The sequence below is a fragment of the Delphinus delphis genome, chromosome 14 (genome assembly GCF_949987515.2).
Source record: "Delphinus delphis chromosome 14, mDelDel1.2, whole genome shotgun sequence".
NCBI lineage: Eukaryota > Metazoa > Chordata > Mammalia > Artiodactyla > Delphinidae > Delphinus > Delphinus delphis.
Window position 1 is genome coordinate 47445974 of NC_082696.1, and position 24521 is coordinate 47470494.

The window sequence follows — 24521 nt, forward strand, 5'->3', positions numbered from 1 at the left end:
TGGGAATAGGAACATACATATCAATAATTACCTTAAATGTAAATGGACTAAATGCTCCCACCAAAAGACACAGATTGGCTGAATGGATACAAAAACAAGACCCATATATTTGCTGTCTACAAGAGACCCACTTCAGACCTAGAGACACATACAAACTGAAAGTAAGGGGATGGAAAAAGATATTTCATGCAAATGGAAACCAGAAGAAAGCTGGAGTAGCAATTCTCATATCAGACAAAATAGACTTTAAAATAAAGACTATTTGAAGCGACAAAGAAGGACACTACATAATGATCAAGGGATCGATCCAAGAAGATATAACAATTGTAAATATTTATGCACCCAACATAGGAGCACCTCAATACATAAGGCAAATACTAACAGCCATAAAAGGGGAAATCGACAGTAACACATTCATAGTAGGGGACTTTAACACCCCATTTTCACTAATGGACAGATCATCCAAAATGAAAATAAATAAGGAAACACAAGCTTTAAATGATACATTAAACAAGATGGATTTAATTGATATTTATAGGACATTCCATCCAAAACAACAGAATACACATTTTTCTCAAGTGCTCATGGAATATTCTCCAGGATAGATCATATCTTGGGTCACAAATCAAGCCTTGGTAAACTTAAGAAAATTGAAATTGTATCAAGTATCTTTTCCGACCACAACGCTATGAGACTAGATATCAATTACAGGAAAAGATCTGTAAGAAATACAAACACATGGAGGCTAAACAATACACTACTTAATAACGAAGTGATCACTGAAGAAATCAAAGAGGAAATCAAAAAATACCTAGAAACAAATGACAATGGAGACACGACGACCCAAAACCTATGGGATGCAGCAAAAGCAGTTCTAAGAGGGAAGTTTATAGCAATACAAGCCTGACTTAAGAAACAGGAAACATCTCGAATAAAAAGCTAACCTTGCACCTAAAGCAATTAGAGAAAGAAGAATAAAAAAAAACCCAAAGTTAGCAGAAGGAAAGAAATCATAAAAATCAGATCAGAAATAAATGAAAAAGAAATGAAGGAAATGATAGCAAAGATCAGTAAAACTAAAAGCTGGTTCTTTGAGAAGATAACCAAAATTGATAAACCATTAGCCAGACTCATCAAGAAAAAAAGGGAGAGGACTCAAATCAATAGAATTAGAAATGAAAAAGAAGAAGTAACAGTTGATACTGCAGAAATACAAAGGATCATGAGAGATTACTACAAGCAACTCTATGCCAATAAAATGGACAACCTGGAAGAAATGGACAAATTCTTAGAATGCACAACCTGCCGACACTGAACCAGGAAGAAATAGAAAATATGAACAGACCAATCACAAACACTGAAATTGAAACTGTGATTAAAAATCTTCCAACAAACAAAAGCCCAGGACCAGATGGCTTCATAGGTGAAGTCTATCAAACATTTAGAGAAGAGCTAACACCTATCCTTCTCAAACTCTTCCAAAATATAGCAGAGGGAGGAACACTCCCAAACTCATTCTATGAGGCCACCATCACCCTGATACCAAAACCAGACAAAGATGTCACAAAGAAAACTACAGGCCAACATCACTGATGAACATAGATGCAAAAATCCTCAACAAAATACTAGCAAACAGAATCCAACAACACATTAAAAGGATCATACATCATGATCATACACCATGATCATACACCATGATCATACACCATGATAAACTGGGTTTATCCTAGGAATGCAAGGATTCTTCAATATATGCAAATCAATCAGTGTGATACACCATATTAACAGATTGAAGGAGAAAAACCATATGATCATTGCAATAGATGCAGAGAAAGCTTTCGACAAAATTCAACACCCATTTATGATAAAAACCCTCCAGAAAGTAAGCATAGAGGGAACGTTCCTCAACATAACAAAGGCCATATATGACAAACCCACAGCCAACATCGTCCTCCATGGTGAAAAACTGAAGCCATTTCCACTAAGATCAGGAACAAGACAAGGTTGCCCACTCTCACCACTCTTATTCAACATAGTTTTGGAAGTTTTAGCCACAGCAATCAGAGAAGAAAAAGAAATAAAAGGAATCCAAATCGGGAAAGAAGAAGTAAAGCTGTCACTGTTTGCAGATGACATGGTACTATACATAGAGAATTCTAAAGATGCTACCAGAAAGCTACTAGAGCTAATCAATGAATTTGGTAAAGTAGCAGATACAAAATTGATGCACAGAAATCTCTAGCATTCCTATACACTAATGATGAAAAATCTGAAAGTGAAATAAAGAAAACACTCCCGTTTACCACTGCAACAAAAAGAATAAAATATCTAGGAATAAACTTACCTAAGGAATCAAAAGACCTGTATGCAGAAAATTATAAGACACTGATGAAAGAAATTAAAGATGATACAAACAGGTGGAGAGATATACCATGTTCTTGGATTGGAAGAATCAACATTGTGAAAATAACTCTACTACCCAAAGCAATCTACAGATTCAATGCAATCCCTATGAAACTACCACTGGCATTTTTCACAGAACTAGAACAAAAACTTTCACAATTTGTATGGAAACACAAAAGACCCCGAATAGCCAAAGCAATCTTGAGAATGAAAAACGGAGCTGGAGGAATCAGGCTCCCTGACTTCAGACTATACTACAAAGCTACAGTAATCAAGACAGTATGGTACTGGCACAAAAACAGAAATATAGATCAATGGAACAGGATAGAAAGCCCAGAGATAAACCTACACATATTTGGTCACCTTATCTTTGATAAAGGAGGCAAGAATATACAGTGGGGAAAAGACAGCCTCTTCAATAAGTGGTGCTTGGGAAACTGGACAGCTACATGTAAAAGAATGAAATTAGAACACTCCCTAACAGCATACACAAAAATAAGCTCAAAATGGATTAAAGACCTAAATGTAAGGCCACAGACTATCAAACTCTTAGGGGAAAACATAGGCAGAACACTCTATGACATAAATCACAGCAAGATCCTTTTTGACCCACCTCCTAGAGAAATGGAAATAAAAACAAAAATAAACAAATGGGACCTAATGAAACCTCAAAGTTGCTGCACAGCAAAGGAAACCATAAACAAGACAAGAAGACAACCCTCAGAATGGGAGAAAATATTTGCAAACGAAGCAACTGACAAAGGATTAATCTCCAGAATTTACAAGCAGCTCATGCAGCTCAATATCAAAAAAACACACAAACCAATCCAAAAATGGGCAGAAGACCTAAATAGAAATTTCTCCAAAGAAGATATACAGATTGCCAACAAACACATGAAAGAATGTTCAACATCATTAATCATTAGAGAAATGCAAACCAAAACTATATTGAGATATCATCTCACACTGGTCAGAATGGCCATCATCAAAAAATCTACAAACAGTAAATGCTGCAGAGGGTGTGGAGAAAAGGGAACCCTCTTGCACTGTTTGTGGGAATGTAAATTGATACAGCCACTATGGAGAACAGTATGGAAGTTCCTTAAAAAACTACAAATAGAACTACCATATGACCCAGCAATCCCACTACTGGGCATATACCCTGAGAAAACCATAATTCAAAAAGAGTCATGTACCAGTATGTTCATTGCAGCTCTGTTTACAATAGCCAGGACATGGAAGCAACCTAAGTGTCCATCGACAGATGAATGGATAAAGAAGATGTGGCACATATATACAATGGAATATTACTCAGCCATTAAAAAAAATGAAACTGAGTTAGTTGTAGTTAGGTGGATGGACCTACAGTCTGTCATACAGAGTGAAGTAAGTCAGAAGGAGAATAACAAATACTGTATGCTAACACATATATATGGAATCTAAAAAAAAAAAAAAAAGTGGTCATGCAGAACCTAGGGCAAGACGAGAATAAAGACACAGACCTACTAGAGAATGGACTTGAGGATATGGGGAGGGGGAAGAGTAAGCCGGGACAAAGTGAGAGAGTGGCATGGACATATGTACACTACCAAATGTAAAATAGATAGCTAATGGGAAGCAGCCGCATAGCACAGGGAGATCAGCTCGGTGCTTTGTGACCACCTAGAGGGGTGGGATAGGGATGGTGAGAGGGAGGGGGAGATGCAAGGGGGAAGAGATATGGGGATATATGTATATGTATAACTGATTCACTTAACAAAGTGAATATAACAATAAAGCAGAAACTAACACACCATTGTAAAGCAATTACACGCCAATAAAGATGTTAAAAATAAAATACTCAGAATAGGCAAATCCACAGAGACATAAAGTAGATTCGTGGTTGCCAGGGGCTAGGCTGAGAATGTGATGGGAAGTAACTGCTTAATGGGTACAGGTTTCTTTTGGAGTGATGAAAATGTTCTGGAATTAGATAGTGGTAATGGTTTCCTTTGCAAATATATTAAAAAACCACTAAAGTATATACTTTAAGAGGGTGATTTTATGGAATATGAATTATATCTCAATAAAAATAGATAAAATTTTAAAATGCTAACCACAGGGAACTTTTCTAAGGTCCAAAAAGGGGTGGGGGAAGGCCTGAAGAACAATCAGTGCCCTAATTCTCTCTGGACCCTTTGTTTGGCATAGACAGTTAAAATACATCTTTATTTTTATCGCCATTTCACTCTTGTCTTAACCTTGACATCCAAAGTGAAGTGAATGTAAGAAGAAAATGTTCTTCGCTCCTTTTGGAGCATTTCCACAGTTTGGTATTAAAACCTCATTTGCCCACTTGGGTTTGGGACTGGTTCCAGCAGTTAGTTGACTGCAGTGTTAAATCTCACCACTGGGGTTTGATGCTTCCATTTCTTTTTTATTAGGTGCTTGTGGGTCCCTGGGCATTGGGGCACGGAAAGTTGTGCAGAGGGAAAGAGAACTGCCGGAGTGTGAGCTGCTGCCTTGCAGCCTGGGGGTCATTTGAACAGGAGAAGCTGGAGAGTGGAAGCCAACAAATAGTCTAGGCGCCAGGAATGTGGCTTTTTCTTAAAGTAATGTGACATTTTAAGAGTGATTTCTATTAGTTCGGTTCCCTTGCTGTGCGGTGTGGAACAAGGTCCGTCCTCCTCACCCTCCAGAGCGTCTTTGCAAAGCCATGTGTAAAGGATCGAATGGGTCCAACTCCACTTATTACTTCTGAAGCAAAGTTTTGACTTGATTTTTAAATAGGCTCTGGTTCTCCCATTGCTGCATGTGGCTAGTGTCTACATTGTAGATACTCCTGCTTTTACATCAGCCTTCTTACCCCAAAGGTATAATATTTTATCACCTGTGTTTGTGGGGGGCTCTTCCTCTCAGGGCTCCACCAAGAGTAGAAATCTGTTATTTTTGTGCTTGGAGGAAGCATTTACATGTATAGCTCAGTTTACGCAGTAAACGTGTTCCAGAAAGTTTATATGATGTAAAGCACATCATGTTTTCAGTGCAGTAGGACAGCTCACTTTTACATCAAGGAACCCAGTGCTAACTCCTTCGTGGTGCATATAAATACCCCGCCACATCTAGGAAGTATCAGGAAACTAAGGGCTGCTTTAATGGCATTGGCTAAACGTTCATTAAGATGCCAAACCACATCAGGGAAGCTGGTGACTCACCACGCCTGGCATGGTCCCAGCACCCCTGCAGAGCCCACTGTCTTAGGGGGTATGGGCCGTGAATGTGGAGCAGTGGGGCCCAGTCCCTGAAATCAGGGCCTTTGTTAGTCATGCACATGAGGTTGGGTTCTTCGGAGTCAGGGGTCTTCTCCACAGGTCTCTCCCTCCACACCTCCTATCCTCGCGCCCACACCCTTGTGTGGACTAGCCAGGATTCCACGGAGCAGGAGGCAAGGCTAGTGTAGAGGCGCCATGTGCTGGCCGTGAAATCAGTCTGTCTGGCTCCAAATCCCATCTCCACCCCTGACTGAGCTGTGAACAAATTCCCAAACCTCTCTGTTCCTCCGTTGTAAAATGAGGGGAAATAGCAATCCCACGTCTTAGGACTGTCATGAGAATTTAGTGAGACAACATGTTCCAGTACATAGCACAGCGCCTGGCTTGGAGTGAGCTTTCATTTGATATTGGTCATCACTGCTGAGATTGGAGCCTTCATCTCTGTGGTGCCTCATCCCACCAAGAGATGTTTTTGTTTTCTATTGCTGTGTAACAAATTATGACAAACTTAGTGACTTAAACAACACCCATTTATCAGCTCACAGTTCTGAGTCACAAGTCCGGGCACAGTGTGGCTGGGCTCTTACGCAAGGCTGAATTCAGTGTATTGACTGACAGCGTTCTCATCTGGAAGCTTGACTAGGGAAGAATTCATTTCCCAGTTTCTTTGGGTTCTTGACCCAACTCATTTCCTTGTGGTTGTAGGACTGAGGTCTCTGTTTCTTTGCTTTCTGCCAGCTGGGAGCTGTTCTCAGCTCCTAGAGGCCACCCACATAGCCCCCTCTGTCTTCAAAGCCAGCAGTGGAGACTATCCCTCCCGTGGAATGCCTCTCACACTTTGAATCTGCTCCTCTGGAAAGAGCCTATCCCTTTCAAGGGCTCACCTCATGAAGTCAGGTCCATCTAGGATAATCCCTCTTCTGTTAAAGTCAACTGTGCCAAAGAAGATAACCTAATCACAGGAGCGCTGATCCCATCGTCCACAAGTCCCAGGGATTATCCAGGGCTTATCCACTGGAGGTGGGAAACTTGGGCACACCTTAGAGATCTGCCTACTGCACCACCTTTTCAGCAAGGCGCGTACTTCACGCCTTCCTTCCAGTTGGCAGCAAAAAGGATTTTCCCTCACTGGCAGAGTCCTGTGTGCTCTTTTTTCATAGCTGAGCTGGGGCCACTGGCTGGACCCAACACCAGTGCTGTGCGTGGTTCAGGCCTCAAGTATTTACATCTCTCAAGTGTCATCCCAGCTGCGACCTTTTCCCTGCTTCAGGGCCTTGGGGAGCGTTTGTGCTTCAAAGAGGGTCCAGCCTGCTTTCTCTCCAGTCATCCCTGGCACCTCTGCCCTGGCTGTCCCCAGAAGACAGCACTGCCCGCACTCCCTGTGGGGTGTCAGAACCCAGGGTCCCACAAAGAGAAAAGCCACATTGTAAAGGACTGAAAATGCTAAAACATTGGGGTGACAGATGCTGTGGCCCAACTACCATTGCTACCAGTGAGGCCCTCCTCTGTCTCTAAATGTCCTGCTTCTGGTAGTTATGTGGGGAAAATTAAGGAAAGCCTTCCCTAAACTTTCAAGGGATTAGTTTTCCCTATCGAGAACATAGCAAAATACCTCAGGTTGACTCTTGTGGGTATTTCTGATTTTACAAGAATCGGGAGTCCCCTGCCGTGAATCTTCTGTGCTGAAGTCGACACATTTCTGATGTGTCTCTGCCACATCGTATCCTTTTGCCTCATGCTATTACTATTGACTGGAAAAGGGTGTTTGCTCGTTAAACCGCCAGTTTTTGCTTTTCTCCCAGAGAAGTGTGTGAAACTGTGCAGTCTATCTACAGTTCAGTTTTCAATACTTTTCCAGCTGTCCCCATCTGGGTTGCTTGTGTTTGGTTTCTAGGTTCTTAGTTCAGTTCCCTTTCTCGTTCTTTTCCTTTCATTGTGATACCTGCCCAGGTAAAGTAGAGACCAGCTAAAGGGATAGTGAATGACAGCCCTAGGAAACATGCCACATCAGAGCACAGGCCAGTGTGGCTTCACCATCACTCTCCAGAGTCTGGGCTGTTGGGAGCAAGGATGCCACTTATGCTGGAGGGCTCTTCACTTCTCCACACCCACCTAGGCTGGTTTCTGAGGCATCGTGCTTACACTGCTGAGATTAAAGTTATTTGTTGTCAGTTTCCCCTTCCTCCTCCTGCCATCCCATTTATGTGTCTCAAGAGAAAGTAATTTGCTTTTGCAGAAGACTGCCAGTGGCCTTTTTCCTTTTCTGGTACCTAGCTCTCTCACACACCTAAAATCTCACAAGTCCTGCGATGTTATAACCTGGGCATACAGATGTTGCTTTATTGATTGGCATATGAGGAAATGTGAGCGTATCTGTGTTGAATGTGCGTCTAGCAGACCAGACTGGGGTCTGTGGCATCAGTGGAGGGAATGTACGTTTGACCAGACTCATTCTGGATCGAAGTAGCCTATGCCCAGAGTAGCAGATAGATTCCATCCTTCATGTCAGCTTCAGTCAACCACTCAAGGGCTATGTGAAGCGGGATTCTGAGGCCACACGTGGTGTAGCACCAGAAGGCGCTGTGATGGATTGATGACGTCCATCATGCCCGCTCACAGGAAGCGGACGTGGCAATCCTTGAATGATTCTCTCTTTGGCAATTTCTGCCCGAGTTGCTTAATGCTCTTGTGTCACATATGAGAAAATTAAGGAAATTTTAAGTAAATCAGGTTTTACTTACATAGTAGAAACAGAGCCCTTCCGTTTACAGAAGAATTGGAGAGTAGGGGGCTTCACCACAAGAACAGGGTCCTGCTGGTCACAGTGCTGTGCATCAGTTTTTCTAGGCATAGCAAAGCACAGAGGACGATGGTCATGAGGTCATGATGTATGATTTACTGATCAGAGTCCCTCCAGGGCCCCACTTTCAAGTGGCGTTATTCACCGTTTCCCAGTGCCCCACGGATCTTGAGCAAATGTATTAGTGCATTATATGTTCATGATGGACCCACAGCACAGGCCATAAAAGCCACACCACAGAACTGTACGTAATAAGGATGTTTTTATTTTAACCCGAATGCTCAGAACTTTGCTTCGTGGCAAGGAGCCCAAAGTCACACTGAGTACAACTCATATAGCATCTTCTGATTCTTTCATCAGGAAATGGTTAGTCTGACCACCTCAAGTGGGAGGAAGAAGACCACAAGTTCGTATACAGATATTTTCATTGTGATTAAGTTTTAATGACCGAGCCCACATTTACTGATTTATTTCATTTTCTTCATGTTTGTCAGTGAAGTGAAGAGAGTACACAAGATCTGTGCAGAAACATTCCTTACTCAAAATGGTACACACACAAAGTGGTATAAAAGAGAATTGTTTTCTCCAAAATGATTCTGATAGAGTTTGGGTTTTTTGCATTTACTCATTTAACACATATTTTTTGAGCTTCTACTGTGTTCCAGGCACTGTTCTGGACACTGGAGATGCAATGATGGAACAAAAACTGAAAAATAATCGCTGCCTGCAAGGAGCTTACTATTTGTTTCCTTCCATTATTTCATAGAATTATATAAAAGCTGTTAGGCATTTATTACAGTGGTAATACGTTTTTTAGTAGATTTTTGAAAGATTATTCTTTTCTTAGTTTGGTTAGATGTAGGGTCCTGTTTTCAGTAAGTTTCTGATGTAGGGTTTTGTTTTGATGGAATTGGAAGGGTAGTTTGTACTGAGAGTTCTCATTGGTTTTAGATTCTTGCCTCTATCACAAGGAACAACCTTCTAGAGAAAAAAAACAGCATTCTGTCCATTCTTTAAGCTGCCGTTTTCTCCCTAGCATGCCCATTCTCCTAAGGAAGGCAATCACATGCATATAAGGGAAACAGCACTTAAACTGTTTCAAAGATATAGCTATAATTCTTTTCCTCTTCATAAATCAGGATTTCTTGACCTTGACACATTTACATTCGGGGCAAGGTGATTCTTGGTAGTTAGAGGCTGTCCCGTTCATTGTAGGATGTTTAGCAGCGTCCTTGGCCTCTTGCCACCGGGTGCCAGCAGTACCCCTTACCCTCAGGCTGTGACAACCAAATATGTCCCTTGGTCATGGACAGCAAAGTCACCCCCAGCTGAGAACCACTGATATAAATGATGTGATTCTGTGATTCAGGTCTCACATCCTCTAACTAAAGCAGATCAGTGAAATTCCTGAAAAGAGGACCTGGGACAAGCAGTGTCTTCTGTTGGCCTTTGTAAGACGCTCAGGACAGTGTTCCGCCAGGGAAGAGTTAATGTGAAGTGAGCAAGATATTTACCAGTCTTATGAAGCGACACCAACAACAAATGGTGAAACTCCTTCAGTCAGTCATGCCTTGGAGATATTTTGCATTTCCTATTGGAAACTTGTTAAAATCATATTCATTTACCGTAAGTTAGAGAGCATGTTGGACACAGTACACTGTAAGTTAATCTGGAATGATTTACGCGTAAATGTGTTCCAGATTTGGTGAGCTCAGCTCAAGCAGCAGGCGGCTCGTTTCCAAACATTTCCATTCTCAGCTAACGAGATTAAATTCAGTAAGTATTTATTGAAACATGTAATGTGAGAGGGCTTTAAACAGTCTGATATTGCTTCCATGACCCCGGCCAGCAGGAAAGCAGTGCTCTGAACAGTACCTCCCAAGAGTCTCCGTATCTGATGTGGCAACCCCATTTTGGTTTGCAAGATACATAGAGAAACTGGCTCTTTTCATTTCCCTTCACCACCTCAAGTCCCTTCCCATCTTGTACCAGCTGTGTTCTCCCCAGTGAATACATGTAATCACACATGATGTCATGTATTTCTTATTTGGTTCTTTGGTCCCAAATGGGCCACTTTTCAGAATTTTGGCAGGGACATCCATTGCATGTCCTACCTCCCTGCTGTCAGCTGGACAGGGTATTACAGGACATTGCAGTCCAAAGTGGGGTCATTTAACCAACTCACCTTCCATTTCTGAATCTTCTTCACTTCTCACACATGCCAATAGATTCAAAACACAGGGCACACTGCTGATAAAAATTATTGGAAGAAGAGTTGGCCTTGATGCAGAGAGAAAGAAAGGGTGAAAGAGAAACAGTGGGCTAGAGAATCTTCACTCATTCAATTGCTCTTTATTGAGCACCTGCTATGTGCCAGGCATTGGCTATATAGCTATGACAAAAACGGACAGAGCCCTGCTTTCCTGGAACTCGCAGTCTATTGAGCAATGAGACAAGTGGACAGGCCATGTTTTAATATGGCGCAATAGATGCCGTAATGAGGGAAGTCAAGATATCATGGGAGCACTTAGGAAGAGCACCGCCCCAGCCTGGGGGATGGCAGGGAAATCAGAGAAGGCTTTGCAGAGGAAGTGGTGTCTTGACTGAGACATGAAGGATATATTGTGTATCAAAGAGGAGGGGGCAAAAAGTGTTCAAAGCCATGTTCCAAAGACGAAAGGTGAGTGGGAAAAATAGAACCTTTGACGAACTGAGAAGTTAGGCAAGTTTGGATAGCAGAGTGTGAGACAGGAAGATTGAAGAGTAAGCACAGAGGAGCCAGCAAGGATGTGCTTCAGGATTCTGACTTGAGCACCTTGGTGGTACCATTTACTGAGACCAGCGCAGAAGAAGTAGGTTTGGTTTGAAGGAGGCTGGGGTGAATGACTCAAGTTTGAATTCACCACTAATTCTAGAACATGGGAATGAGTTTTTAAATGTTTCTGAAAGATGTCAAAAGCTAATGGAAATTTGAAAAGTTAATTAGCAGGTTTAAATGATGTTGTTACTGTAGGCTATCGTGACATCCTGCAAATATACTCAGACCTCTTAGTTTCGGCCAATTGTATTTTTTTTCATCCAGTAATTATTTCTTAATTTTGATACTTACCATCATCTTATTGCTTAAAATTTACCAAATGTGTGCCTGAAGAATGGGTACCCAGGAATGAAGAAGTACAGTGAGCTGTTCAGGGGCTGTCTTCTGGCTTTTCCAACACTCCTGCACCCTGTTCTTTAGATTTCCTGTGCCATGATGGAAGTTTTTATTCTAAGATTGCATGCACTCATGTTTGAAAGCTTACACTACTTTTTAGGGTGACTAGAGAAAAGCATAAGTTAGTATTATTGGACTCTCTTTAGGCAGGTGTGTGATATTACAGAAGTGTAAGGGTGCAGACCTCATGCGAGGAAAAATGCTGCATGGTGAACATCGTACTCTGTGTTGATCCCATTGCCCGGAGCATCTGGTGAACAAATGTGATTGTCAAGTGAAAGGCACTGACATTGCTTCCAGCCGTCAACCGTAGCCACTGCTTTTCATGCCCCTCTAGGCCTGAAATATCCAACAGTGAGCTTTATAAACGATTCCTCTTTAATAGTCAAGCAACCCAGCCACTAGGGGGCGTCCAAGTTCATGTGCCTCTTTTTGTTTGTTTGTTTTCAACAGGAGTTTAGATAATGGGCTGTGTGCAATGTAAGGATAAAGAAGCAACAAAACTGACGGAGGAGAGGGATGGCAGCCTGAACCAGAGCTCCGGGTACCGCTATGGCACAGACCCCACTCCTCAGCACTACCCCAGCTTCGGCGTGACCTCCATCCCAAACTACAACAACTTCCACGCAGCCGGGGGCCAAGGACTCACCGTCTTTGGGGGTGTGAACTCTTCGTCTCATACTGGGACCTTGCGAACGAGAGGAGGAACAGGTCAGGATTAAGCTGCTCTTAAATCTTTTGGCAGTTGAACGTTTGTGCTCCTTTGAGGATTCAACATTTAAGTTTTTAATCACTGCCTGCCTAGCCACTACCAGATAAGGGGCTGGTAAAAATGCTGAAGGTTGATGGACAAATCTAGGTGCTGGCAACAGTGGTGCAGGGGACCCCAGTAGCTGCTCTGTGAGAATCCTGCAAGGGTTACGAGAGACAACCTGCTGCTGAGTCACTTGAGGCCAGCAGGAGTCCCAGGACTGGATCTGAATATGGATATTTTGAGTTCTCCCAATGTGAAAGCACTCCTTCCCCGCATCCCCCGGTTAAGAGCACTTACAGGATAGTGCTGCCCTTTCAGCTGCCTAGCCTCCAGCCTGCCTGTCGCTTCCCAGCTGGTGAGGCCATTTGGCCACATTATTTTTTGGCCGTTTGTCTTCATTGATTCCTTCTCTGATGTTCCCATCATCTTCAATATGGCAGAGTTTATCAGCCCTCAGGTATTTTCATGTATCTTTTGTAGTTTAAAATCAAATCTTATGTATCCTTAAGGAATCTTCTCATATTTCTTTTAGGTTTCTTTCTCTTTCCCTAGGCTGTGTTTCAGTGCCATGTGCATTTGCTGACTTAGCTAATAACTTTGTAAAGTATCTGGCCGACGTCCTCAGACATATGTTTTCTGAAATATTTGTAAGTTATCTCATGCATCCTTAGTCTTCCAAAGCCTCTCCCAGTATGTGAACCATGGTAACTAGATATTTGACATTATACGTTCCAAAATTGTCTTGTTTATTACAAAAGTTTTTAAAAATATACATCAACCATTATGCTGTCAGCTCATCTGGGAGCAGATGTCTTAAATAACAACCCATTGTGCCTTTTTACCTTGGGAGTTGGCACTACCAAGGCTTCAGCAGATGTTTTCTTCCCTCTCTACCCAACGGGACAGTATAGTTATATCAAGGGGACCTGACCCAGAGCTGCGGGCAATTAACTACTTCTGTTCTGCCAACACTTCACACTCTGCTCGGTAGAAAAAATATTTTATGTTCACCCTTATGTTATGGGGAATCTAGCTTTTCCTTTAAAGCAGGCCTTGCATGGGTGACTGAAGGCTGGGCACACTTACTCAGCCTTCCTGGGAGGCACCTGGAATGGAGGGCGGAAGGAAAGAGGCCGTCAGGCAGTCTAGGGACGTCTGTCTCTGGAGGATGCTGGAGGACAAAAGGAGCCAGAAATGCCCCCAGCACACGTGCCCTTTGCCTGCTGGGAGAAGACAAGTACTTTGCCAGCCGGACTCTGAATTCTGCTGACACAGGCACTGACCTTGTGCGTTCACTCGTGAATGCTGGATATGAATCCTGTGTCTGCAGGTATCATTCATAAAGTCACTAGAGGGGGCTCCTTGCCTTGAACGTGTGGGTCTGTAACACCGTCAGGGACAGTGTTAGTATAAGAGGGCATCCGATCCCTTATGAGACGTGAAAGTTAAAACAATACTCGCAAATGTTGGTGGATTTTTCTGCCTGAATTATTTGGCTTTGTCATATATGCACGTCTTTCTCCTCAACGTTGCTTTCAGTGCTCTAAGGCCAGGAACAGTGCCTGTGCATCCCTGTGACCTCCTTTGACTCTTCCCTCCGTCCCTAAGAAGATAAAAACACCCTTTGACTCTTCCCTCCGTCCCTAGAAGATAAAAACACCCAGTGATTTCAGGATTCTGACTTGACTCTTCCCTCCGTCCCTAGAAGATAAAAACACCCAGTGAGCGATGCAGGGAGACAGTGGGCAAGTGGAAGTATCGTCCTCCTGTGCCTTGTCTTCCACACGGTGGAGCTTAGGATTGTTTTTAAATTCTGAACTGAAGGGAATCTGTTAACAGAGTATTAAATGAGGATAGGCATGGCCTTACAGGCTCCCACTCTGTTTTAAGCCAGTCTCCTTTCTAATTGTTCAAAGAAATGTTCGAAACGTTTTGCATTTTGTCAAATGAGCTCTGCTGCTTTGCATGGTCAGACCTTCTGCGTGCCATCCCTCCTGCAGGAAGTCCCGCTTGGGATGGGGTGGACAGTCAAGCCCCCTCTCTCCCTCCAGTTCTTGAATAGTCCCCAGGCACATCTGTTCCCTTGGAACTACCAACACAGCAAAACAGCAGCTTGGTGAAGCGCAGAACCTATGGTGTGCGTTCTTCAAGCCACATTAGGCACTTTGGGGTGTGTGGAAATCAAAATGAGAATCCAGAGAGCAGAGAAATGGGATGTATTTGTTATCAGTTGCTGCATAACAAATAATCACAAAACTTCACAGCTTTAAAAGGATGCACGTTTACTGTCCCACAGTTTCTGTGGGTCAGAAATCTAGCAACAACTCAGCCGGGGCCTCTATTTCAGAGTCTCTCACAGGCTGCAGTCAAGGTGTGTTGGCTGGGCTGTGGTCCTCTCGCCGTCCATCCGAGAAGGGTCTGCTGCTGCCAAGTTCACGGCGTGTTGGCAGGACCCAGCTCCTCGTTGGCTGTTGGCCAGGGGCCACCCTCAGTTCTTTATCGCGTGGCCTCGCCAGCATGGCAGGTTGCTTCATCAGAGTGATCAAGCCAAAGTGGCGATCCAGACAGTCTGCTCGGAAGACAGAAGTCACCGTCTCTTGAAGTTGAAGCATAATCATTCACGGACATCCCATCACCTTTGCCATGTTCTGCTGGTTAGAAGCAAGTCACTGGGTTCAACCACACTCAAAGGGAGGGGGTTGCACAAGGGCCTGAATACCAGGAGGTGAAAATCCCTGAGGGCTGGCTTAGGACTTCCTCCACATAGTAGGCAGAGTTCTAGGCCAAATGCAACACTGGACGTTCTTCAGTGTTGATGGTAAACCGCTGCAAGGCAGGAATGGCCTCTGTGGCGCGTCAGCCAGGTGAGGAAGAGTGAGGACAAGTCATGCGGGGAGGGGTGAGTCCACGGTGGAAGGAGAGCCAGAGAGAGGGAGTCCTGATGGCCTTGGCAGGTGCCAAGGGCAAGACATCCTCTGATGGGGTGAACATGTACAGAGAGGGTCTTCTCAGTGCCCGGGCTGCAGAAGGAGTTTCCTGTTACATTCCGTGTCCTGTTATGCCGAGGGAAAGCGTAGTCCATTTTACCCAGACCTGATGTGGGCTCCTGCACGGAGGAAGACGTGTGGGGTAAAGAGCGTCTGTAATTGCTGCAGAGCCCAGCAAATCTGAAGTATAATGTTGCTGCTGCCCCTTGGTTGTGGCCGTGATATCAATATCCATCTCTTCCCAAGGACTCATTCCAAGTGTACAGAGAGAAGTCCTTCAACTCTGGGTTTTAGTTGGATCAAATAATGCTTCCCCTACAAAGACCAAGGCATAAATTCAGCTTGTGACTCTAGTTTCACACAATTACAACACTGTATCATGTTATCAGTACTGATCAGATGTAAATTTTGAGAATGAGGTTTTAGTGAAGACTTAAATTTCTTGGAATTAATTTCCCCTGGTGTAATAGTCTCTCCCATTTTGATTTTGTTTTTGTCAGGAGTGACCCTGTTTGTGGCCCTGTACGATTATGAAGCACGGACGGAAGATGACCTGAGTTTTCACAAAGGAGAAAAATTTCAAATATTGAACAGCTCGTAAGTTTGGAGAGGGAGGGGGAAGCATGCACGCCTTTCAGACTGGGCAGCAGTTCTTGTGTTAGCAGTCTGCACCTTTTCAGATCTCTGAAATGCTAAGAGAACACTTGCTAATCAGTTCATTAATTCTCAGCCACTTAACTTGAGGAAAGAAGAGTGGATGAACCAGTGCGGTATTTTATGGCGCTGTATGTCCAGGGAGCTTTTTGGAAGATATCAGAGAAGCAGAGTCGATGGTTTTGGTTTTGGTTTAAAGGTTGTAAAAGCACCAGCCTCGCCCTCTACGAATCTAGTTTCAGATGATTGGCAGGAGGCTGGCCTGTCCACATTAGCCTCTCTTTGCCCGGAGATTTTCTTCACATTTCACATGTTGCCCTAGCCTCACGTAAGGCTGGCAACAAGTTCCATTTTCAAAACTGCTAAATATTCCCATTGGTGAAGGCTGTGGAAGCCATTTTCCATAATGAAAATTTGCAAGTGACTGAAATCTTTGTGAGATGGAAGGGGAAGTGGTTTTGCCCACTCGAGAATGCCTACGAGCATGCCTTTTCAATGTGGCCAGTAGAAGCAGCAGTTAAGCAGGCGATGGGGAAATGTCAAGGGTGAGAATCACTCAGTTTTGAAATCCTCCATTTAATACTTCCTTTAGGGAGAGTAAATATGGGTGAGATTTCCCTATAGTTTTTAAATATTATGTCTGTTAGGTTAAGGTGCACAGATGGGGGCCCTCCAGAAAAATCCAGGCACCAAAGAAAATGGTGGTGTCCCATGTGTGCAAGTCAGGCCCTCTCCCCAACACCTCAAGTTTCCCTCGTGAGCGCCCCCCAGTGGCTGGGGAAGAATGCCACTTCTCGGCTGAGGGCCCACCAGGAAGTTCTCCAGTGCTGCTACGTCGGGTTACTCTGCCCTCTGCTCTCTGAGCAAACTGGATTTCATGGTGGTGGAAGGGCCCAAAGTCTGGCCCTTCAGCTTTTCCAAGGGCAGGTGAGAGGCAGCCCTGCTCACCCCACCTATCCCAGGAAAGAGGAGCGGTCCTTGGAACAGGGAACTGCCTCAGGCCCTGAAAACTGCCTCCTTGTAAAACCCACCCCTTCCCTAGGGTGCCCCCAGCTCTCAGGACCACCTTTCAAGGGCAAGAATGGAATTCCTCCCGTAATAGGACAGTGACTCTTCCAGACATCAGAAGGCACATGTCCGTAGTTACAGGGTTATTTTTAAATATATTATTGTCATCATGAACAGGAGGGTGGGTGGAATTTTTTTAACTTTTTATTTAAATGCAGATGGTCAAGTGCACAGATCAAAAGTGTACAGGGTGGTGCTCGCACAGTAAGGCCGCTTAACTTAACAGTTAAAGTGGTATGTTTATGTTACACATATTTTACCACAGTTTTTTTAAAGTGTACCATTTGCGGAATTTACACAAACCAAACATGCCCGTGCAACACGTACCCAGATCAAAAAGAACATTACCTGCCCCCCATGAGCCCTCCTCCTGTAGCCAGAGGAATTTTTTTAAGCATAGTAAAGAGCTGCCGTTTACTGAAGGCTCCTTATGTGCCAGCCATGTGCTAAGCTGCAAAGATTCTCATTTGCTCTCCACAGCAACTGTCTGAGGTGTGTCTCATAGTCATCTTTTGACATAGGAGGAGCCAGAGGCTCAGGGTAGGGAGCTCCCTGGGTGCACAGAGCTAGCAGGTGGCAAAGCCAAGGGTGGGATGCAGGGATGGCATCCCGAGTGAAGTGTCAGGTTCAGTGTTGGAAAGGCCCACATCAGAGGGGACCGAACTGTTGGAGTTACATGAAGGTTTGAAGGGAAATGGGGGAGGGGGGATTTGGCTTTGATATCTTCTGATTTATGATTCCTTATTGTTAATTTGATGCTCAGATGAATGCTTCTTGTCAGAGTCTACTAACTTTGAATTCTGAAATACACCCTCCTTCCCCTCCCAATTTTATGCAGTATTTCCTAAATGCCAAGGTTGGTTAGAACTTTTCAATCAACTTGTAACTTCTAAAAGGTAAGAATTAAGGAATAGCAGGAGGTACCATACATGGCTTTTCTTAGGTTTTCTCCACACTGCACATGGATTTACTTGTTGGGTTGCAGGGCACTTGGAAAGCCGGTCCTTGCCCAAACCAAATTTGTGACTTCTTCCTTTGTTAGTCTGGACAGGATCTAGAGTGGCTTCTAATTGGAGTTTTGGAGAAACATTCGAGGAAGACCTGACCTGCCTCAATCTGTGTTTCATGATTTACATGCATGGCCATTAATGTTTACAGAAGGCTTTTGAACCTCTGACCCTCTTCTCTTAGAAGACAATATTACAAAGGCTTTTTATCCCTTTAATGTTATTCCTTCTTGCCAGTGGAATTTCTCATCCTACGTGCCATTTAAATGCCCTTTTTCAAGGTTATGGCATGGAAATAAGGTTTTCGTAACAAACACAATATCCTGAAGTCAAGGGTAATAACAGGGAAGAGAAAATCATGAAGGAAAAACAAAGCAATCGTACAGAACCAGACGGCATGTGTCTCCTTGCCCCTGCCCGTGCCTCTCCCAGCCCCTGGCTCTCATCCCTTGAAAGAGAGAGGGACGGGGCTGTGTTCTCCCTGGGGCAGCTGCCACACCTCCTAGTGTGGGTCCGCCTGCTCCTTTCCCTGTCAAGAGGCAGGAACTGGAGGCCACAGGGCTGGCTTTTGTGTTTCACAGTGCAGCATAAACCACGTGGTAATGCACGTGTGCCCGTGCCCGGAGCCGACGGCACTGCTCCCCACCGTGGGGATGGGAGGTCCTTCGTGGACCTGGTGTAGGGGCTCAGTGTAGGGAATTTGGACATTATTAAACTTGACCCGTTTTGAATATGTGAATTCATCTGTTTTATTCCCTGTTTTCACATTTCATGACTAGCGATGTACCACCTAGAAACAGCAACTCTAAAATGTAGTAGACATTTTACACAGCATGGAGTGGTGCTCCCTGCCTAGGGTAGTGACTCCTTTAAAGTTCTTTTCATTGTGATAAGAAGAAATCTGGTTTAGAGCCCATGTAAACATTTGACAAAATTGTTATGGATATGCCCTATGAGAGTAAGATGGGCAGTGACAAAATTTAGAAAGAATCCAGCATTTATAATAATGCTCCACAGCTCCATAGATCAAGGCTGACTTCTGTTTGCAAATGTCACTTCCTGGCTCCATCAGGGCTCCAGACTCCCAGCTCCTGGGACCACAAGCCATCTCTGAGCAACTCTGGGGATTGGGAAGAGGCTCTTTTACTAAGTGTTTACATTAGAACCACAGGGGAAGCAGTTACAGAAACTTAAACGCTCTTCTAAACCAGAGGCAGGGCTTAAATCATATATTCGAATCAGAGCAAGATAGCAGTTGAAGAAAAACCTCACCAACTCTGAATTAATGAAATAACTGGACTGTAAGAACTGTTTCAAGGAATGCAGCTTTAATAATACTAATTACTCCTAGTAACTCAAGTAAAGAAAGAAAAAGTAGCACAGTAAAGATCCTGTTTTCCTAAATCAAGGTGAATAAATTGTATAGAGTATATTATTTATTTGTAGGTGAATTGGGCTCCTAGTGTATTAAACAAATGATTTATTCATCTGCTTAAAAGGCTTTTTTGATGTCTTGAGTCTGTACCAGCCTGTCTGGACACAACATGTGAGTTTTACTACATAATACGTTGTGTCCTTGTCACCCCATAGCTCCTTTGATGGAGAAAGTGACCCTGGATGGCCTCAAAAAAGAGAAAAGGATTTTATCTTTCTCAGTTTCTCATGAGTAACTGAAAACCCTTGTGAGATTAATGGAGTCACTTAAGAGAAAATCATGAATTCCTGATACAGGACTTTCGAACAGTCTGATAGTTGGATTCTAATCTGTGCTAAACTATTTAGGTGGCAAGACCAAAATGAGATAGTTAATGCTGGATTTGAAATGAAAATAACTTGATTAATACCACGTCACCTGAATAAGACTGGGCTGTCACAACCTGCAACAAAGTGCATTGGCTTCCTGCCCCAGACAACATTTCCATGTACCCCAAAATTGATAGGTGACTTTTTTTTTTTAATTTAAATCAATTAGAACTAACTCAGTGAAGGTTATCTTGCAGTAAAAAAAAAAATAAGCCTCTGCTGCAAGTACTTAATATTTTCCTCACTGTTCGGGAGATTTCCCAGGGGTGTGTGTGTGTGTGTGTGTGTGTGTGTGTGTGTGTGTGAGGGGGGGGGGAGGGAGGGAGGGAGGGAGGGAGGGAGAGAGAAAAGAAAAGAAAAGAAAAAAGAAAAGAAAGGCTGGAGGTGATCGGTATGGTTATTTTTTATGATGAAATGTCTCCATCTAGTGGAATTTCAGAGCAGTAAAAATGTCACCACATTAAAATGAAGATAATGGCTCGAAAGCAATTTCCTTAAATGCATGCAGTGTTTAAAGAAAAAAGCAAACTTCCACATATGTTCTTAGATAATATACTTATAACTGCATGTATTTCTTTTGGAGGATGTAGAAATGAACCCAATACAAACTGTTTAAATGTTAGCATTTTTAATTTCATGATTTGAACCTAAAAGGCAGAGGGTCAAGATAGGGGAGCAACACAGGGTAGATTCCACACAGCTGGATGGATCTAGTTCTTAAGTTGGGGGGTGGGTTCACAGGTGTTCATCTGTACATACGGTCTTCGGTACGTATAAATTATTTCATAATAAAAATCTGGACATAAACTAAATTTAAGGTTATTAATAAAAGACTTTCTGGGGAAAATCATCTCCCTCTTTTGATTGATTTGTTTAAATTTAATAGGGTAACAAAAGAAAGACTGAAAAACCAACTGAAACATAGTGTTTTAAAGCCTTTGCCAGCACCCTGTCTCCTTGTGAGCTATTCTGTGCTACTCGTGCCACCTGACGCTTTCCCGCAACTGCACCTGTAGCACATGTGGGCTCGTCCGCATTTGTCTATCGCTGTGTTAAATCCTATATGGAGTCATTGCTCATCGTCACCTCGCTCAGAGTCAGTCTTTAGAGGATGGGTCATTGGAGTAAGGCTTGCATTTAATATGGAGGCTGGTTATCCTCTACCTAATTGCATCAGTCTGGGGAGCATCTTGACCAGGGCCAAAAGCCAACATTTGTCTTCCCTGTCTGAGGGCTTTGACACACAGCCCAGCAAAAAAGTGATTTAAAAAAAAAAAACAACAACAACAAAACAGCTTGGGATTTCTCTTGTTGCCTTCAAGGACCAAAAAAGGAAGGAGAGAAGGTGCTGGGCTTCTGGTGATCAGAAGTCTAGGAGGTCTCCATCTACTCAGGGGCAGTGCACCCTCCCTTCCCCCTTGCGCTCCTGACCGCAGGCCGGTGGAGGGCTCTGCAGCACTGTCGGCATCAGAACTACAGCCCCACATACATGCTAACCGTTGCTGATGGGAAGAGGCACGCACTCCTCCCCTGCTCTCTGTCACATGCAGCTATGCGAGTCTGAGCAAATGAACTCTAACTGTTTAATCTATTCATCTGTTGCAAGCTGAGAGTGGTATTCTCACCCCCCTTTCACATCCTTCTGCCTGCAGCGCTGAGAGCCCCACAGATGAACCCATGCTGCTGCTGGAACGCTGGGCTACACAAAGTGGTGGGACTGAGACTCTCATCCCCTTAGCGAGTTTTCGTTCTCTGCCTGCACTTGCACACACACAGCTACACCCACCCTTCCTCTCCTACCCTTCAGACTCAGAGCAGTGCTGTCAATACTTGATGAAATAACCTCCGGGAGAAAGTGTCTGAGCAAGGCGTAACCTACTGTACGCTTTATTCTTCTACCCATTTTCTTGAGAGCAAACAAGGCAGGTATTCATCTCTTAACGGGCCTCCCAACAGGCTTCCTTTCTCAGGTGATATGCAACTATAATGTCTGTCTGCTGTCCATCTTTCTGTCTGCTGTCCGTCTTTCTGTCTGTCTGTCTCTCTTTCTCTGCCTCCCTCCCTCCCTTTTTTTTCTTTCCTTCTTTCTTTTGAATCATTTAATGGCTGACAAAATAATGCTAAAGCCAGCGGCTTGCATCTCTCTAGAGGTACCAGGATGTTGGTCGCCTTGGGACAGGGGATGAAATAGAGACTGTTAGCCAGATTAGCAGTGCATGCTTTTTTTTTTTTTCCAGCTTTATGGATATATAATTGGAAATATGACATTGTATAAGTTTAAGGTGTACAATGTGATGGATTGAAACGTATATTGTGAAATGTTTACTACAAGAAGATTAGTTAACACATAGGTCACCTCACATAATTACAGTTTTGTTGTTGTTACAATGTTTTTCTTAAATAGGCAGGGGGCGGGGGCGGGGGGGCGGAGTTCCCTTCCCTTCCTCTCTATGTAAGTTGGAGACACTTAACAAGCAAAACGCCCTCTCCCCCACCAGAGCCCCCTCATGGCCAGGGTCCTACATTCTGAATTCATAAATAAGGCAAGAGATGAGAGACAAAGCTGGCTTCCTCTCTGCGCTGACACAGATTGTAACCATTTGACCCTCACAGAAGGCTGTGTCGGAGTTTGGAGAAATCTAGTAGTAGAATGACTAGGAGATAGTCCTACGCTCTTACAACACAGAGTCTGTGACTGCAAAACATTGAAATGGTTGACATACTCACTTACGTTTCTCTTTTTTCCCTGCAGGGAAGGAGATTGGTGGGAAGCACGCTCCTTGACAACTGGAGAGACTGGTTACATTCCCAGCAATTATGTGGCTCCAGTTGACTCCATCCAGGCAGAAGAGTATGTTTTGTTGTTTTCAGTTAACTAGTTGCTTTTAAAGTTAGTTGCCCTGAATCAGTGCCATTAACATTGTGTAAGTGGGAGAAGTAGTTCACTAGAGCGATTAAGGAGTGAGAGGATGTGGCAGTGCTTGTCTCCCAGGCTCTATGCCATGGTTTTTGCCACATCTGGAGAATACTTGTACCCTTATTAACTTAATGTTTTTCTTAAAGCCTGCTCACTTTTAAACAAACATTTATTTTGAGAAGAAACTTTATATTAGTACCTTAAATGAAAACCCAATATTACTTGCCATAGATAGAAATAACCGTAAGAAAGTGATGAAATTCTAGCTAGAGCATGTATTATTGCCAACCCAAGGATTTAAGCCTGCAGTCTGCTGAAGAAAAGAGGAGAGGGGTGGGAAGAAGGGGGGGATGGAGAGAGAGAGAGAAAGGGGAGGGTGTAAGTAATTGTTAAAGATCAATTTGAGCTTTTTCTCCTCGATGTAATCAGAAATGTTAGAGGGGTGCTGAAAAGACATACTGTCCACACCGCAGGTAGGAGTAACTCACATGCAGTGTATCCTACCACTCGGGAAATCCTATGGTGATGCATGTCCAATGGTCCTTTCCTTTGATGTGAGGTCTCGGGTGGTTTCTTTCATAGTAGATCGTGACTAACAGCCCAAGGATTTCACTGATGGCAATTTCGGCAGGTGGTCGATAGGCTGAGGGAATTCTAGAGGGGACAGCCATGGTTCCTCCTCCTGACCTGTGGGGATTCACAGGCACTTCCAAAGTGGAGAACTGTCAGAATGGCTCCTGTAGCGGCCCTAACCTCTGAACCGAGGGGAAAAGAGGTGGGACAGGATCTCCCAAACATGAGACCCAGGCCTTCCCCCTGACACCTTGGGGACCTGCCTCTCCTGCTCGGTGGGGCAGGCCTGACTTACCAGAAAGGTAGCTGAGAAAAGTCAGCCGCGCAGCCCAGGCTTTGGCTCTGATATTTAATATGCCCTGGGTTTGTTTAAGCACTGCAGGGAGGATTAGACTCCACACCCCAGCCAGATCCCCAGTGGGATTGCTCTCTCGTCTTTAATTCCTCTGTATTTCCTCTAAGAAGATCGGTTTTGTTTCCCACTCTCAAATACTCAGCGGTTCTGAGCTCCTTTTTTCCCTCAGTGAGTGTGTTTCATCATCAGTGAATAAAGGAATCCGTATTGAATCTTTTATTTAGGGCAGATTTGCAAACATCTTTGTGTTCTTTCAGAATAAAAGGTACCACCAACATGCAGCATTACTTTGACTTAACTGGGATCCTACCCACAGTATATTTAAGTTACATTTATAATGGTCAGGTTTTTTAAGTACTTTGTTTTTAAAGAATAAAATAGCATTTTAAAAATAATACCTTTGGTTTTACATATGCAATTAATTACCATTATCTTAAAATACGATTCTTTTAGTACACTCCACTGTTCCAGTGGTTCTCTTTTCATCACTGTTCCTATTTACACTGCATTTTAATTGGGTTATTGATACAAACCCAGAAAGTCATTTCTCACAAATAATTGGTGTAATTCCCTTTATCCCACCTAGCACTAGGTTAGGATTGTTGCAATCTTGTGCCTTTAAAAGTCACTGAGGAGCTGGCATGCAGCGTGTCTTTTCTTATCTTCAGGGAAGCTCTTTCATTCACAAAAGAATTTGATAGTGAACACATCATAGCTATGCACAAGTATAATGAA

General features: G+C 43.5%; 1 protein-coding gene across 7 annotated transcripts in view; it reads left to right on the top strand.

The window, feature by feature from the left end:
- Positions 1-24521, top strand: part of FYN (FYN proto-oncogene, Src family tyrosine kinase) — a 208261-nt gene that overhangs the window by 142983 nt on the left and 40757 nt on the right. For 6 of the 7 annotated variants that reach the window (XM_060030071.1, XM_060030067.1, XM_060030065.1 and 3 more), the window contains 3 exons: positions 12122-12379; positions 15910-16006; positions 22694-22792. In XM_060030071.1, coding sequence (XP_059886054.1) covers positions 12133-12379; positions 15910-16006; positions 22694-22792 — 443 coding nt within the window. In that variant the 5' untranslated portion in view covers positions 12122-12132. Of the gene's footprint in view, positions 1-11038; positions 11135-12121; positions 12380-15909; positions 16007-22693; positions 22793-24521 lie in introns of those variants that run through there. The other variant, XM_060030069.1, reaches the window with a different exon arrangement.